Genomic DNA, 15,759 nt, shown 5'->3' with positions numbered 1-15,759 from the left:
ACAACCAGCTGATGTGGAAAGTGACAGTATTGTTACCTTCATTTTCCAAATGAGAAAACTAATGTTTACATATGTTAAATGACTCCTACCTGGAATACTGCTAGGAAATGTCAAAATGATACCTTGAATTCAGGTCTTCTGATGCTCAGTCCAATGCACATTTACTTTATTAGTTGGTGGAATGAATTTTTTTGGTTTGTTCTTCCTGACTTATTTTTCTCTTTTAGATCTTATCAAGAGAGAGGTAATAGAGAAGACAGAAATGAGGCAGGGTATCAAGGAAAGCAATGAAATGTTAGAAAAGATGGAAGATGAGAGCCAGAAAGATCACCCAACATATACCCTAATTTTTACAGATGAGGAGCCTGAGAACCAATGAAGAGTGACTTCCTTTCCAAGTGCAACTTTATCCTCCTTGAAGAAATCGGGACTAATGGGAGGTTGATGTGCTTAGGCACTTTATGTAAATGGGAAGGAAACAACACTGGAAAACATGACTAAGTGAATTTTCTTTCCTGGTCTGGCTTTTGGCCTCTGGTAGAGGGATGAGCTACAGGGGTCCTTTGTTCTTGAAGAGAACCAAATTAACATCACTATGTTGGAGTCAAGTTACAGTATGTCTGACTATGGCTGATCAGACCAACATGAGCTTAGCAGGCTCTGCCACAGATTGCCCACAAATAGTCCACGTGAACTTCTGGAGTAGAGAGGTTCTAAATCTGCACATCTCATGAATCTTTTGAACTACTATTCTGCTTTGCTTATTGAGCGCAGCACCTTCTGTGATGTGGGTATGCCATGCTGGGTATTCCTTTGCTAGCACCTCACACAACTGATCCCCAAGGTTCCTCAGAAAGACCTTGAGAGTGTCCTTTTATTTCTCCTGACCTCCAGGTGAGTGCCTGTCTTGTGTCAGTTCTTTATGGTCTTTCAGGCAAACATACATTTGGAATTCAATATGGGCAGCCCACTGGAGCTGCACTTACTGCAGGAGTATTTGAATGTTTGGCAATTCAGCTTGAGAAAGGCCCTCAGTGTCTGGCAGCTTATTCTACTGGGTGATATTCAGAATCTTTCTAGGACAATTCACATGAAAGTGATTCAGTTTCCTGGCATGGCGCTGGTACACTGTTCAGGTTTCAGAGACACATAATAACAAAGTCAGCACAACGGCTCGGCTTTCGGTTTGCTAGGCAACCTATAACCTCATCTTTCCCATACTTTTCTTCAGTTTCCCAAATATTGAACTAACTCTGACAACACATACATTAACCTCATCATCTATGTGTACATCCTGGAAAGCATACTGCCCATGGTAAGTGAACTTATCCACAACGCTAGAAATTTCTTTTTGGTGTAGACAGTGGTTATGACTAGTGTGCTGCTGGCTGCTGGAGAACCTGTGCTTTCTTAGTGGTAATTGTTAGGCCAAAATTTGCACAAGTGGCAGAGAAATGATCCATATTTTGTTGCATATCAACCTCAGAGACTGTATTGAGTGCACAGTCACCCATGAATAATTTTTTTTTTTTTAACAACTATACCTCTCCTTTAATCATGGCTTGTAGCTTTTTCAAGTTAAATAATTACTGACAGTATGGTAGTTGACTTTGATGTCATTTTCCTTTTTATTAAAGGCATCTGAAAACAGTGTTGAAAACGTCATGCTAGAAATTAGGCCTGGACCCACACGTAACACCATATACCAAGATAAGATCAAAATGGGTCTATGATTTAGGCATAAAGAACGAGATTATAAATAAATTAGAGGAACATAGAATAGTTTATCTCTCAGACTTGTGGAGGAGAAAGAAATTTGTGACCAAAGATGAACTAGAGACCATTATTGATCACAAAATAGAAAATTTTGATTATATCAAATTAAAACGCCTTTGTACAAACAAAACTATTGCAAACAAGATTAGAAGGGAAGCAACAAACTGGGAAAACATCTTCACAGTTAAAGGTTCTGATAAAGGCCTCATTTCCAAAATATATAGAGAACTGACTCTAATTTATAAGAAATCAAGCCATTCTCCAATTGATAAATGGTCAAAGGATATGAACAGACAATTTTCAGATGAAGAAATTGAAACTATTACCACTCATATGAAAGAGTGTTCCAAATCACTATTGATCAGAGAAATGCAAATTAAGACAACTCTGAGATACTACTACACACCTGTCAGATTGGCTAAGATGACAGGAAAAAATAATGAAGAATGCTGGAGGGGATGCGGGAAAACTGGGACACTGATGCATTGTTGGTGGAGTTGTGAACGAATCCAACCATTCTGGAGAGCAATCTGGAATTATGCCCAAAAAGTTATCAAACTGTGCATACCCTTTGATCCAGCAGTGCTACTACTGGGCTTATACCCCAAAGAGATACTAAAGAAGGGAAAGGGACCTGTATGTGCCAAAATGTTTGTGGCAGCCCTGTTTGTAGTGGCTAGAAGCTGGAAAATAAATGGATGCCCATCAATTGGAGAATGGTTGAGTAAATTGTGGTATATGAATGTTATGGAATATTATTGTTCTGTAAGAAATGACCAGCAGGATGAATACAGAGAGGCTTGGAGAGACTTACATGAACTGATGCTAAGTGAGATGAGCAGAACCAGGAGATCATTATACACTTCGACAATGATATTGTATGAGGATGTATTCTGATAGAAGTGGATTTCTTTGACAAAGAGACCTAACTGAGTTTCAATGGATAAATGATGGACAGAAGCAGCTACACCCAAAGAAAGAACACTGGGAAACGAATGTGAACTATTTGCATTTTTGTTTTTCTTCCCGGGTTATTTTTACCTTCTGGATCCAATTCTCCCTGTGCAACAAGAGAACTGTTCGGTTCTACAAACATTTATTGCATCTAGGATATACTGCAACATATCTAACATATATAGGACTGCTTGCCATCTAGGGAAGGGGGTGAAGGGAGGGAGGGGAAAAATTGGAACAGAAATGAGTGCAAGGGATAATGTTGTAAAAAAATTACCCTGGCATGGATTCTGTCAATATAAAGTTATTATAAAATAAAATAAAAAAAAGAAAAAAGAAAACGTCATGCTAAAAAGCATGGGAGCAAGCACATGGTAAGCAGGAAAGTAAAAGAGCACTGTCCATTATCCAAAACCCATGCAAGCACACCATCATGAAAGTGATGTACAATACTCATAAATTTATGCAAACAACCAAATTTTTCCATACTGTTCCACAAGCAGCCTCATGACTGAAAATATTCAAGGCTTGGGTCAGACTGACCTATGTTGTGTCACACACTTCTATTCTGCTCTTGGCATTTCTCCTGGAACATCATGACATGAGGTTTGCTCTTTCTGGAAGAGCCCTTGGCCCTTTCTCAAGCCACATTGGCTCTTGGATAGAAGACCATTTTCCAGGGGAAGGATCAGTCTACTAAGGAGGACATTGTCTTGCCAACAATGACTGAGAGAGAGAGAGAGAGAGAGAGAAGAGAGAAGAGACTTCCTTCACCAGCTTTGCCACAAGAGACTAATGGCACTCCAAATCTCTTCTTCAATTGCCAAGGGGAAACCCTACTGAAATCTATTTAAATCCAATGAGGCAAGGTCCATAATAGAGAACAGGAAGGAAAATATGGACTTATAGCTCTTTCCCCTAAAACATTTATATAGCTCTATGAGCTCAAGAATCCATGAATTCCCTCAAAATTGAAGATCCATGTCTGATCATCTTGGTAAATAAGTTTTCCACAGAGGTTACACCTAAACACATTGAAAGCTTTTTTCCCTTTCTCCTGATATTACAAGGATATAAGTGGTACTACCTGTCATCCTCTGCTTTTGTCACATGGCTATCTCATGCTTCTTCTTTCTGTCAAACAATTCTCTATCACAATACAATACAATCGATCCTGTTTTTTAGTGTTCCTCACTGGTTCACCCAATGTGGGCTTGACACTCACTACATTGCTCTCTGTTTGTTATTCACTTTTAATTAATCAAGGTCAGATGATTTTTTTCATTTCTCTCATTGTAGCCACTCATCCCCTCATTTTGCAGATGAGGAAACTTAAGGTTAGAAAGGTAGTGATTTGCCCAAAGTCACATGTATAAAATTGCTTAGAGCCCTAAGTCTCATTGCTGAAGAAGACTGAAAATGTTCTCAACTGATGACTCCAAATCTTTGAATTTGAATGCTCACCAGGAGCTGATTTCCTTTCTTTTATTGTTATTTCCTAGCCAATAAATTTGAGAAATTCTTAGAATTCTTAGAATTCTACTTCTCCCTTATCAACTTATAAGCACTGGTTATGGCCTTTAAGGTAGATACTTCATGCAATGTGACAAGTGATGACAGTCATTAATCACTAGTTTCTCATTTCCCACTAGGCACATTCAAATAGTTATTTAGGGACATTACATTTCAATGGTCACTTTTAAAGCTAACTCATAAATTAGCACATAAAAGCAATAATAGTTTTGATTTCTGAGGCTCCAGAAACAAAGCTTAAATCATATATACATTGGTGTGGGATAGGATGCAGGAAAATATTGCTCAATGGGGCAAGTAGAGTTGTCATGTCATTTTTAAAAATACTTTTTATTTTTATCTTTTGTTTTTATATCACCTACATTTCCCAATGTATATCTTCTACTCCTCCCTTCACAGAGGCATCCTTAATAATAAAGATTAGGAAAAAGAGAAAAACAGTTCACCAAAACTAATGAACAAGTCTGATATTACATGCAACCACTTCACATTCATAGTCATCCACCCTTGTAAAGAAGAGGAGGAAGTACTCATCTTATTACTTTTCAAAAGGGCTGGGAACAATTCAATTATTTGACTGGAATGAAAGGACTGTGGATAAGCAATTCTACTTCTCCCTTATCAACTTATAAGCACTGGTTATGGCCTTTAAGGTAGATACTTCATGCAATGTGACAAGTGATGACAGTCATTAATCACTAGTTTCTCATTTCCCACTAGGCACATTCAAATAGTTATTTAGGGACATTACATTTCAATGGTCACTTTTAAAGCTAACTCATAAATTAGCACATAAAAGCAATAATAGTTTTGATTTCTGAGGCTCCAGAAATTGGGTATATTACTTCACTTCTACAGATATGTCAAAAGAAGAAATTCAAAGATGAACTACAATATACTGAAAACAAAAAGTCAACAGAAATTCCCCCTACATGCAATATCTGCTTCATTGCTTTTATGTTTTAATGCTTTACGTGAGGTCTGTTTTTAGCTGCTTTTAAAATGCAGGTTCAAAATTTTAATGTCAGATGCACTCAGTATTTGAATTATTCAATTAAAAAATGTTAGCTTGTGAACAAACAGCAAAGATGGCAGAAAACAGTCAATTATGTAAAACTGATTGTCTTTTTTCATGGACTGTGAACATATGAGTATAAATGGGGTTCCAGAGGAATGAGTCCTGAGATGAACCAGGACTACAGTACATCCAGTTCAGTACTTCCATCTGCATTTATCTATCGCCACACAAAACTTTTTCTGTTTGTGCTTAGCTAGCAAATTATACACTTGTTCTTTATTTTGATACAGAAACTTTATCAAACACTAACTGTTTGCTGTACTAAGGAAACCATTCAAGGATCACCTGAAAATCTTACAATGCAAAAGCATCAGAAGAAGTTTTCCCTCTCTTTCCCCAAACCAGAAAAGGTTCCAGAGTACAAAGCTTCCAAAGACTTAAAAGTGTTTGGTAAACTTTATTTCTTTTGTAAATATTAATACTGAATTTCTCTATGAAATAAATTTTGTTCTATTGTTCTATTGTCATGGAGAAAATGAAAGTCATAATCCCGCTCCTCCCCAATATCATTGAAAAAAGGAGTGATAACAGATTAAATAAAAGCCACAGCAAGAAAGTTAGAGCTAGAAGGTGGTTTAGATATAACTGGATCAATCCCCTCAGTAGAAAGCTGAGACTCAGAGTAGCAAAAATATTTGCTTAAGGTCACAAAGACTACAATCGTACCACTTACTGGTAGTATAGTCAGGACTGGAATTCAGATATCTTGTTTCTCAGTCTAGAGATCTTTAGATTTCATGGTTTCATATTTCTGTTCCCAATTCTAACTACCATATTAACTAAATTTTATAGCCTATTTATAACAGGGCATACAATGATACATCATATGTATTTATGCCAAAGATACTTACAAATCCTATGAGAAGGGAATTATAATAGACTAATGGAGCTTCTATGATAGCAATTTTGACAGATTTTTTAAAGAGAATAATTATCTCAAGAGTAGCTAAAGAAAATAAAGATTAAAGACAATCACCCACCATGATTAGATAATTAGATGTCTTACTTGACTCTAATTCAATCCTTTTGAGTTTAACACACAAGAATGCCCACCTCACCTTGTTTCTTAAAAGCAGGACTTTATTTTTCTGAGGTTAGTTGTGTCCTTAGAGGCACCAGTGAAGCTGGACTCATTCTAGCATGGACTTCTCTCATCATTTATCCATGATGGAATGGAGAGATTTCTGGCTGTATTCCAAAGCCAAGCAACAAAGATTTAATTATCTGTGCTTCATCTTACTTATATTAGAACAGTTCAAAAAGGAGATATCTACAGAAAGTCCCTAGCTTTACAGAGGTCAAATGCATATTTTGTTGGTGATGATGCTTAGAATTCTTTTGAAAGTGACAAATTAACGTGAACTTAGGGGAAATGGTAGTCTGATATCATTTCAAGGGAAGTGTAATTTTTTTCTTATGAGAAATTTCTTGGTTTTGGAGTAAGCCTTTATTAATGTTAATTATCAATTAATGATCATATTCTTCACTTTCATCTTATCCTTTTTATTCCCCTCTTTCTAAAAGATGTAAATGAGAGAGAAGAGTGGATGAAACTGATGAGGTATCTGTTAAATACTGTGCAGCTGTCATCCCAATCAGTTTTTTTATATTGGTGCAAACTAAGAAATGGACATTAATGACAGCAGTCTTAGAACATGATATCTCAATGGATGAAAGAACCACTTGGGAGAAGCCTGGATTAGTCTTTCATTCCCTAATTAATGTTACAGGAAGGCAATTTCATTATTTTGCCTGAGAGTTTATGGATTTGCTCTACTTTCATAATAAAGATATACAAAAACAAAATTCACGTTCAAAAAAAGGACTTCTTTAAGTAAGTCAAGTTTCTGAGCCACAGTTTATTTGGTACCATGTCCCACATTATCTCTATCTGCAGAAGATCATATTAACCGGTAGTTATATTGATGATATTGACACCAAGGAAAGGTTACACTATGTACACTGTTATCTAAGAAAGCAGGAAAATACTTTAGCACATTTAAAAAAAATTTCATTAGAAACCCTTGCTTACAATGAAAATTTAGGATGTAAAGGACTATCAGATAAGTACATGGAAAACTGTTATGCTACCAAATTGTTCTCCAAGGATTCTGGGTACCTGATGTTTTATTGTAGATTGCTTTGACCTCATAATTTCCATCTGTTTTCTTCTACTGTAAATGAGTAACAGGGGTGGGATTTTATGACTCAATGAGACTCAATTCTCATTTATGACTCAATTCACATATGCAGAAGGATGGAAAAATGATATGATGTTCTAAATTTAAAAAAGAAAGAGAGGAAGTAAATGTTTGACAGATCTTTCCATCAAGAGACGACAGTAGATACAGGTAGAATGTAGCATATTATCAACAATGACAGCACCAAAAAATGGCATTAAAAACACCATCAAGGGTATTTATAGATAGAAAAAAAAGTAGGCCAGTCACAAGCAATTCAAGTACTACCCTGGGACTCACAAGATAATAAAAGAAACAGAGAAAGTGATTTGGGTGGATCTTCCTTGAAGGATACAATACATGCAAGGACATAGACAATAATTACATAAGCTGCTAAGATTTTATCAAGTTCCAGTATATATTGGTAGAACAAGTATTCAAGCCAGTGATCTCCATAGATTGATGAAGCAACTATGTATCTTACCTGTCGTTGAATTATTTCTAGGTTTCTTTTGGCTTTATTCACTAGAACTTGTATTTGTGCAGAATCCTTTACATTTTTGTTTTCTCTGAAGGCTTCTCTTATCCTTCTGATGGCATAAGTTCTAAACAGATGGGAGGAAAAAAGAAAAAAAAAAAAAGATTGTCACAGTCTGGACTTTTAAATGCATTAAAGTGGTTTCCTTTATCAATAATCCCTCCTATGGATGACCTACTTTGTCATCAAAGATTCATCCACAATGAGTCTTTCACCGGGGTGCCGCCAGACCTAACATTAAGCCAGTGTGCTCCCCAGAGAATACACAAGATAGAAGTATAAAAAGGGCCTCAGGATCTCACTGTCCTATAGGTGATAAGCTCCCAGAGAAGGCAGTTAACTTCCTGGGTTCTTCTCACCTAAAAACTAAGGGCTTTGGGCTAAGTGGCCTCTGAAATGACTTCCACATATAGACTTATGCCCATGACTGCTGGAGTAAGTCGAAGTTATCCACGAGGGTGTGGCCTCCTTCCCTTCAGAGAATAGTATAAATGGTCTGATGGAAAGGAACTTTTGTGATCATGACATCGGATTTTCACATTTTACAGGAGGTACATCCTGGGAAGTGAATCCAGTTACACAGTAAGCAAAGCAGGAGATTCAGGACCAGGACCGAAGTCTTAAAAGCTACTCTGCCTTTCCAGTAAGCCATGATTGTACAGAAGAAAAGCAGGAACTGAAAAGTGAAATTAATTTTTCCAAATTCCTTCACTAAAATCTTGGCAGAGGACCCATGATAATATGAGACCTAGGTGAGCTTTCTGTCTCCTGCTCATCTCTTCTTGACTTCCCTGCCTCTTGCCTCAGATTAAGTCAAGATTTCAGTTCAGTTCACATCAGACTCTTGCAAGTGATTTCCTCTAAAGAAGTGATTTCCTGAAAAGAATTTCTTTCAGTTTCCTCTACAAGACAACAATAAAGATTAACCAGATGAAAGATCTTTACAATCCTATCCCCTTAAAATCCTGTGATCCTATGATTCAGCTACTCTTTTTGAAAAATAAACACGTGTGCAGACTGTATGGGTTTGGGTAGTTTTCAGTTAATTAAATAGATATCTTAATATAACCAATCAATCAATAATCATTTATTTAAATAATCAACCAATATGTATTTGTGGATCAGATAGTGTATACGACTCTGGAGGAGTAAGTGGACCAAAATAAAACAGTCGTGTCTTAAGAAGATAATATTCTATATGGAGTAATAACACATACATATAAGTAAATATATTTTGGGGGAACAACTAGCAATACTGGGGATCAGGAGAAGGCTCATGTAGAAGGGAGCTTTTGAGCAAAACTCTGAAGAAACAAGGCCTCTAAGAGGCAGAAGAAAGAAGGGAGGGCATTCTAGGCATGGATGTCAGATCTGCAAAAGCACAGAGATGGGAAATGGAAAAAGAAATGTATGAGGAAAAGCAAAACCAATCTAGCTAGAATTTAGATTACTGAAAAGAGATTAAGAATGAATAAGTTGGGTGGCTCCAGGATGGAGCTTTAAATGGCAAACAGAAGAGTTCTTATTTGATCAGAGACAAAAGAAGTTTTTGGAGTTTATTGAGGAGGGGCGTAGCATGAGTCAGACCTGTGACTTGGGAGAATAATTTTGGTAACTGTGGAGTCTGGAAAAAGAGTGGGGTAAAGGAGAGGCCAATTAGGATATGTGAGAGATGAGAGGGCCTAAATTAGGACACAGTGGCTGAGTGGGGAAAGAAGAGGGAGCATTTGTGGGAGATGTGGGAGAGAGAAGGGTAAGAGTTGCAACAAATTACGTACGTTTAGTGAAAACAAAGTGTGGAGGATCATGAGTTTAGAAAATGGTGTCTTTAATAGAAAAATGAGTTAGAGATATGGATTTTGGTGTAAAATAATAATAATAGTTAGCATTTGTAGAGTACGGGCCTGCTATGGGCCCAATATTGTGCTAAGTGCTTTATAAATACTATCTTATTTGTAACTCACAACAACTGTGTGAGCCCAGTAATATCTGTTCTGCTTAATTTATTATTGTTGGGATGAAGACATTCTATAATCTCTAAAGCACTTATACCACGAACAATTTCAGATAATGTGTCAAAAGTCAAAGTAAAACCATTATGTCTTTAAATATCAACTCTATTTGGAAATGCAAATCTAAATCTCAATATAAATGCCTGGTTATAGGGGAAAAAAAAGTAGCTAAAGAACTGGCACATCTGTAAGATGAACCTGAGAAAAGCTCTTCAATTTTAACCAGCCAACTGGAATGCAAATGCACTTAATTCCAACCCTAGAAATGACAATGAATGGTATACATCTTTAAGAAAGGCCCATTCACTCATGATGTGATGCAAGTAGAATTTATTAAAATAAAAGCTCATCTTCACTTTTCTAGCTTATGACCTAACAAAGTTTAAAAAGGGAAGTTGATTACCATTCTAAGAGCATTTGTAAGTTAAAAGTAAGCCTCTGTTCATGCGTTCAGTCTTTTTGACATGTCCCTTAACTGTGGGTCTATCCCAAAGTTCTGGGGGTCCTGGACTTATATATATATATATGTATATTTTCTTACTGGATGCCCACAACAGCTTCTATCAATTTAATCTCTATGTAGATGGCCCAGTCCCTCTCCCAAGCCCTAGTCCCATGTCACTTTCCTTCCCATTTGATAAACTACAAGAGGGCCCTATCATGATCCAATTTAAACTGCTCTGCTTGACAGTGAAAACTCTTTAAAATGAAGTCCCATCCTATCTCTGTAGAATTGTTACTCCACCACCTATTGACTTTTTGCTGGTTTTCCTCTATGCCTGGAATGCACTCTGTGTTCACTTCCCCTGATGGAATTACTCATTTCCTTCAAGACTTGATTAAAGCTCTACCTTCTTCATTCAGGAGGCCCTCCATTGTCTTCTTCAGTTCCCACTGCCTTTCCTCCCCATGTCATTTGCTTTCTTTTCTTGTGTGTACTACATATATTTTTTCCTAATATATTTTTATAAATGCAAGATTAAATGCAAGCTCCTTCAAGGTGGGGACAGTTTTGCTTTTATCATGGGGCAATCAGGGTCTAGCATAATGCCTGGCACAGAGCAGGAACTTCACAAGTGCTTCTTGAATGGTGATAATGGATGTTGGCACACCATATTACCCCCCAAACCTTGCTCCTCTTTAAAATACACTTTCTTTGGGGGGGATTAGGAGAGTGGGAGTCATTGGTTTTACAATTTTGTACCATCTGTGGATTTTGTCACATGCACAATTTCTCCTGAGGGAAGCATCTTGCCAGACCCATTTCCATCATTTTAATTCTCCACTCATAATGCAGTACTGGCCTTCTAGGAAGAAAGAAAAACAAGCCCTGGTGTTCACTTCTAAACATTCTGCTCATAAAGCCACTGGCAGGCACGCAATGTCTTTGAAGAAAAAACAGGAGCACTATAGTTGATGTGTAGGGCTCTACATTTTTCATCTCTTCCAAACTTGAAGAAAAATGGAAATAACTTAAGGCACTGAACAATTCACATTCAGTTTCATTAGCCTGGCACGATTCCCTGGCTCTCAGTGCTCAGTTTGTTGTTTTCATTTTTCTCCTACCTCCTCCAGTTCCCATACTTAAAATCTACCTATGGCGATGAGACTAGGCACCCATCATTCATTTAACAATATTTATTCCATGTCTGTCATGTAGAATGCACTATGTTCAGTAACTGAGGAGTTACAAGAATAAGGGTCCTCCTTTACGAAACTCAGTCTGTTAACAGTATCTATAAACACTTAAGGGCAGCTGAGTGGCACAATGAATGGAATACGGGGCCTGGAATCAGGAGCACTTCCTAACTGTGGGACTGTGTGGGACCTTTGGCAAATCACTTAATCTAGTTTGTCTCAGTTTATTAGGCAATGGAAAACTGGCTTTTTTGACCTCTCACCCTTTTTCAGAACATAAATTATTTTCTTTTGCCCTAGGGGAATAGCCTTTCTTTTACTTTTCTTTTACTCAGTCTAATTGATCAGATTAGATGGATTCCTCTTTGCTTTCTACAAAAGGTGAACCTGACTTCAAAGGAATTGTGTCCACTCTCCTCATACCTCATGTTGGAGAGTAGACTAGTCCTCTAGATATTGCAGTCTATTCCTTACCCCTACCACAGTTTCTATAAGATATATTTGTAAATGTGTATGTATATATGTGTATGTATATGTTTATGTATGTGTATGAATACCTAGGTAAATTGTTTATCTTCCTATGCATTGAAGGCATCAGCGCTTAACTTTTTCACTGAAAAGGGACGTTTCAAAGAAAAATTCATGGATGCCACAATGAAAATAGCAGCCAGCTGCTCACAATATCTGGCATTATGAAGATCATAATATGAGTCATATGCTGTTTGAAATAAGGCATGAAAAATTAACACATAAAGGGCAACAGAATAACAACCACCATCAAATGTGCAAAAGCAAGATATAGCCACGAAACAGCTAAGCTTATATTCCAAATAAAATTACTTTTCTTCTCTACACCCACTACTTTGGAAAAATCATCTGCTCTCTTCATCTGCTGCTCCCTCTTCTCTATTTATATATCCACAACCTTCAGGCCTTCATTTTCTCACCTGGACTATTGCAATAGCTTCCAAATTTTTTTGTGGCACAACCCTAGGACAGTCTAGTAAAAGTATATATATCTCTTCTCAGAAAAAATGTTTTTGAATACATAAAATACAATGCATGGGACTGCAAAACCAGCTATGATGAAATAATTATAAAAATAGTTTTTAAAATTCAGAGATTCCAGGTGAAAAATTTCTCTTAATTGGTTGGTTTTTTTTGCTTGAAGTTTCTTCCTACTTCGAAACCATCCTAAACAGTTGCCAAAACAATTTTCCTAGAACGCAGTTCTGACCAGGACACTCTCCTACTCATTCAATTCCAGTTGCTTCCTATTGCTTCTAGGATCAAATATAACACCTTTTCAGCCTTAATCTTTAAAGTCCTTAAAAACCTATTACATAATGGACATTGAATAAGGTTTTGTTTTTTTAATCTTCAAGCAGATGATGCCTATTTCTGGTTCTCTCTCTCTCTGTGTCTCTTGTCTCTCTCTCCAGCTCTCTTCCCTATCTACTAAGAAAGAAAGCAAAACATGGGAAAATCATGCAAAACATATTTCCATTTTAGCAAAAAATGGCTGATCATCATTACAACATTGCTATTACTGTCCACAATGATCTCCTTGTTCTTCTCACTTCACTTAGCATCAGTTCATATACGTCTTACCATGTTTTTTTCCCCCAGAAACATCCTTCTCATCACTTTTTATACACAATGGTGTTCTCTAACACAATTACTGCAAACTCATGAAGGGTAGGGCCCATGGTTTGATTCCTTTGGGTACCCAGTATAGGGCCCTGTGTGCCATAAATATTCAATAAATATTTGCAGAGTCCAAGCTATGAGCTAGAAGGGACTTTGTAGGTCACAGAGTTGAATCCACTTTTTTGCTGATGAGAAGACTGAAGCCCCTAGAGGCTGTTAACTTGTTCAAGATCACAAGTTAGTAAGTGGTATAACTGGGTTTGTATACAATTCTTCTGGCAGAAAATCTAGCACTCCATGGCACGCTTATGCTTTTGTTGAATGGAACTGAGTTTTTACACTACACTCATCTAACTCCTGTTGACTTTCTGGCCTCTGAAGTCTCTCTCTGAATCTCATCTATACTCTGATGGATCTGTAAGCTAACTGGTGTGGATATGCCTTCCCAAGGCGCAGACTGCAACCCATCTCCACTCTTAAAAAGGGCAACTCCTGCCTAGGTCCTGTCTGTCTCCCATAAGTGGATCCAGTGTGGCCAAGTTTACATAAAAGAAGCCTGAGCTGGAAGCAAAATCTGAATTTCCTGTTTTTGTTTCTTAAATTTCACTTGCAGCTCTTCATGTGGCACATGAAGAACAGTGAGATGAAGAGTTCAACTGGGGTGTCTCCACTATCACTGATGAGGAAGAGTTTCTTGAAAAATACCTTTACAAATCTCTGACTTTTTCTCATTAATTTGTTGTCCTTCTTCCTTTGTTCATCCTTAAATGACCTCAACATCATTTGATTTAATTGAGTCTCTTAAGAAGCTATGAAACTTTCTGTAAACTTTGGGCTGCACTGATTTTTGCTGTTCTAAAAGGCAGTATTGTTAATGATCTTCCCCCATTTCCCTTTGTAAAGTTTTCCCAATGAGCTTATATTCTAAACAGGTATAGCTTGGAAGCTGCTCTCCTTTTCTTCTTGACAAAGAATTCACACAATTAGCTGGCTGAAGTAGGTTTGAAGCCAGGGGTTCTTAAATTGGAGTGAATGGATAGATTTCAGAGGGTCCATATAGTTGGATAGAAAAAAGTTACTTTACATTTTTATTACAATATATTTGGTTTCCTTGGTGATACTATCATTTTGTTTTATTGACTTAAATTGTATTTTATTCTAAGAAAATGATCTAGAGTTATCATCACACTGCCAAATAGGTCCATGAGTCAAAAACAAACAAATAAAAAAGTTAAGAGCTCCTAAGAGTTCTATTTTAGTCTCCTTGTTGTGGCAACTGATTTCCATTGTTAAACTGTCTTTCCCACAGGAAAGTCAGGAAGTCTTCGGTTCAAGTTCTGTCAGAGACAGGGGGTGGAGCATCTGAACTGTAGTCAGGAAAATCCTAATTCAAATCTAGCCTCTAGTTTGTCTCAGTTTACTTAATTGTTAAATAAATAAAATACCAATAGCTATCTCCAAGAGGATCCAATGAGACAGTATTTTGTAAAGAGCTTAGCACATAGAAAGAGTTTTATAAATAAATTCTTATCCCCTTCTCTCTCCTCCCTTTGACACATAATGGCTTCATGGGACCTTTACATACTATAAACTTATAGTTGCAAAGTTCAAAGTTGCAAAGAAGGTGCTTAGTCTCAGCAAAGAAAATTCTTTACCCATTGACTCTTAATAGCAATTCGTCCAATCAGAATTTAAAACAAAATATTAAACAAAAACTTCCTTAAGAACTGCTAACAATCTGGCAATCTGTTATATATATATTTTTTGGAACCAATAGATTAAATAAGCAAGAAAATTTGCAGGGGTCCTCAAACTATGGCCTGTGGGCCAAATGCAGTAGCTGAGGACGTTTATCCCCCTCACCCAGGCCTATGAAGTTTCTTTATTTAAAGGCCCACAAAACAAAGTTTTTGTTTTTACTATAGTCTGGCCCTCCAACAGTCTGAGGGACAGTGAACTGGCCCCCTATTTAAAAAGTTTAAGGACCCCTGGTTAGAGTATGGTCCTAGGCACAAGTCTATTCTAGATTCTGATAAAATCCTGCCCCATCAGTTTGGTTGTACCACAATGTTCTCTCTTGTGGTTCCTTATGGTATTCACATTAAACAATTAGACACAGAAAATACTAATACTGACATTAGCCTTTTACCTGTTTTTTGTTGCCTCTAGCATTCCAGAATTTGTTTCTCCTTCTCTCAAACTCTAGACACAGCTTGGCCTGACTCATGCCTATTGAAGGGTCTCTTCCAAAGCTCTACTGCTGGACCACTCTCCTATAATTATATATATGTGTGAATATATATATATATATATATGCACACACACACACATACATATATCCATACATCTGTGTATACATGTGTATACCCATACACTTAATAATCATTGTAGTACCAATTC

General features: G+C 37.0%; 1 protein-coding gene across 1 annotated transcript in view; it reads right to left on the bottom strand.

The window, feature by feature from the left end:
* Positions 1–15,759, bottom strand: part of LYRM4 (LYR motif containing 4) — a 223,882-nt gene that overhangs the window by 158,515 nt on the left and 49,608 nt on the right. The window contains exon 2 of the mRNA XM_051970742.1: positions 8,006–8,126. Within this exon, the coding sequence (XP_051826702.1) occupies positions 8,006–8,126 (121 nt within the window). The remainder of the gene's footprint in view (positions 1–8,005; positions 8,127–15,759) is intronic.

The sequence above is a fragment of the Antechinus flavipes genome, chromosome 1 (genome assembly GCF_016432865.1).
Source record: "Antechinus flavipes isolate AdamAnt ecotype Samford, QLD, Australia chromosome 1, AdamAnt_v2, whole genome shotgun sequence".
Taxonomy (NCBI): Eukaryota; Metazoa; Chordata; class Mammalia; order Dasyuromorphia; family Dasyuridae; genus Antechinus; species Antechinus flavipes.
The sequence above is the reverse complement of the archived record's forward strand: the minus strand, read 5'-3'. Positions and strand labels throughout refer to the sequence as shown.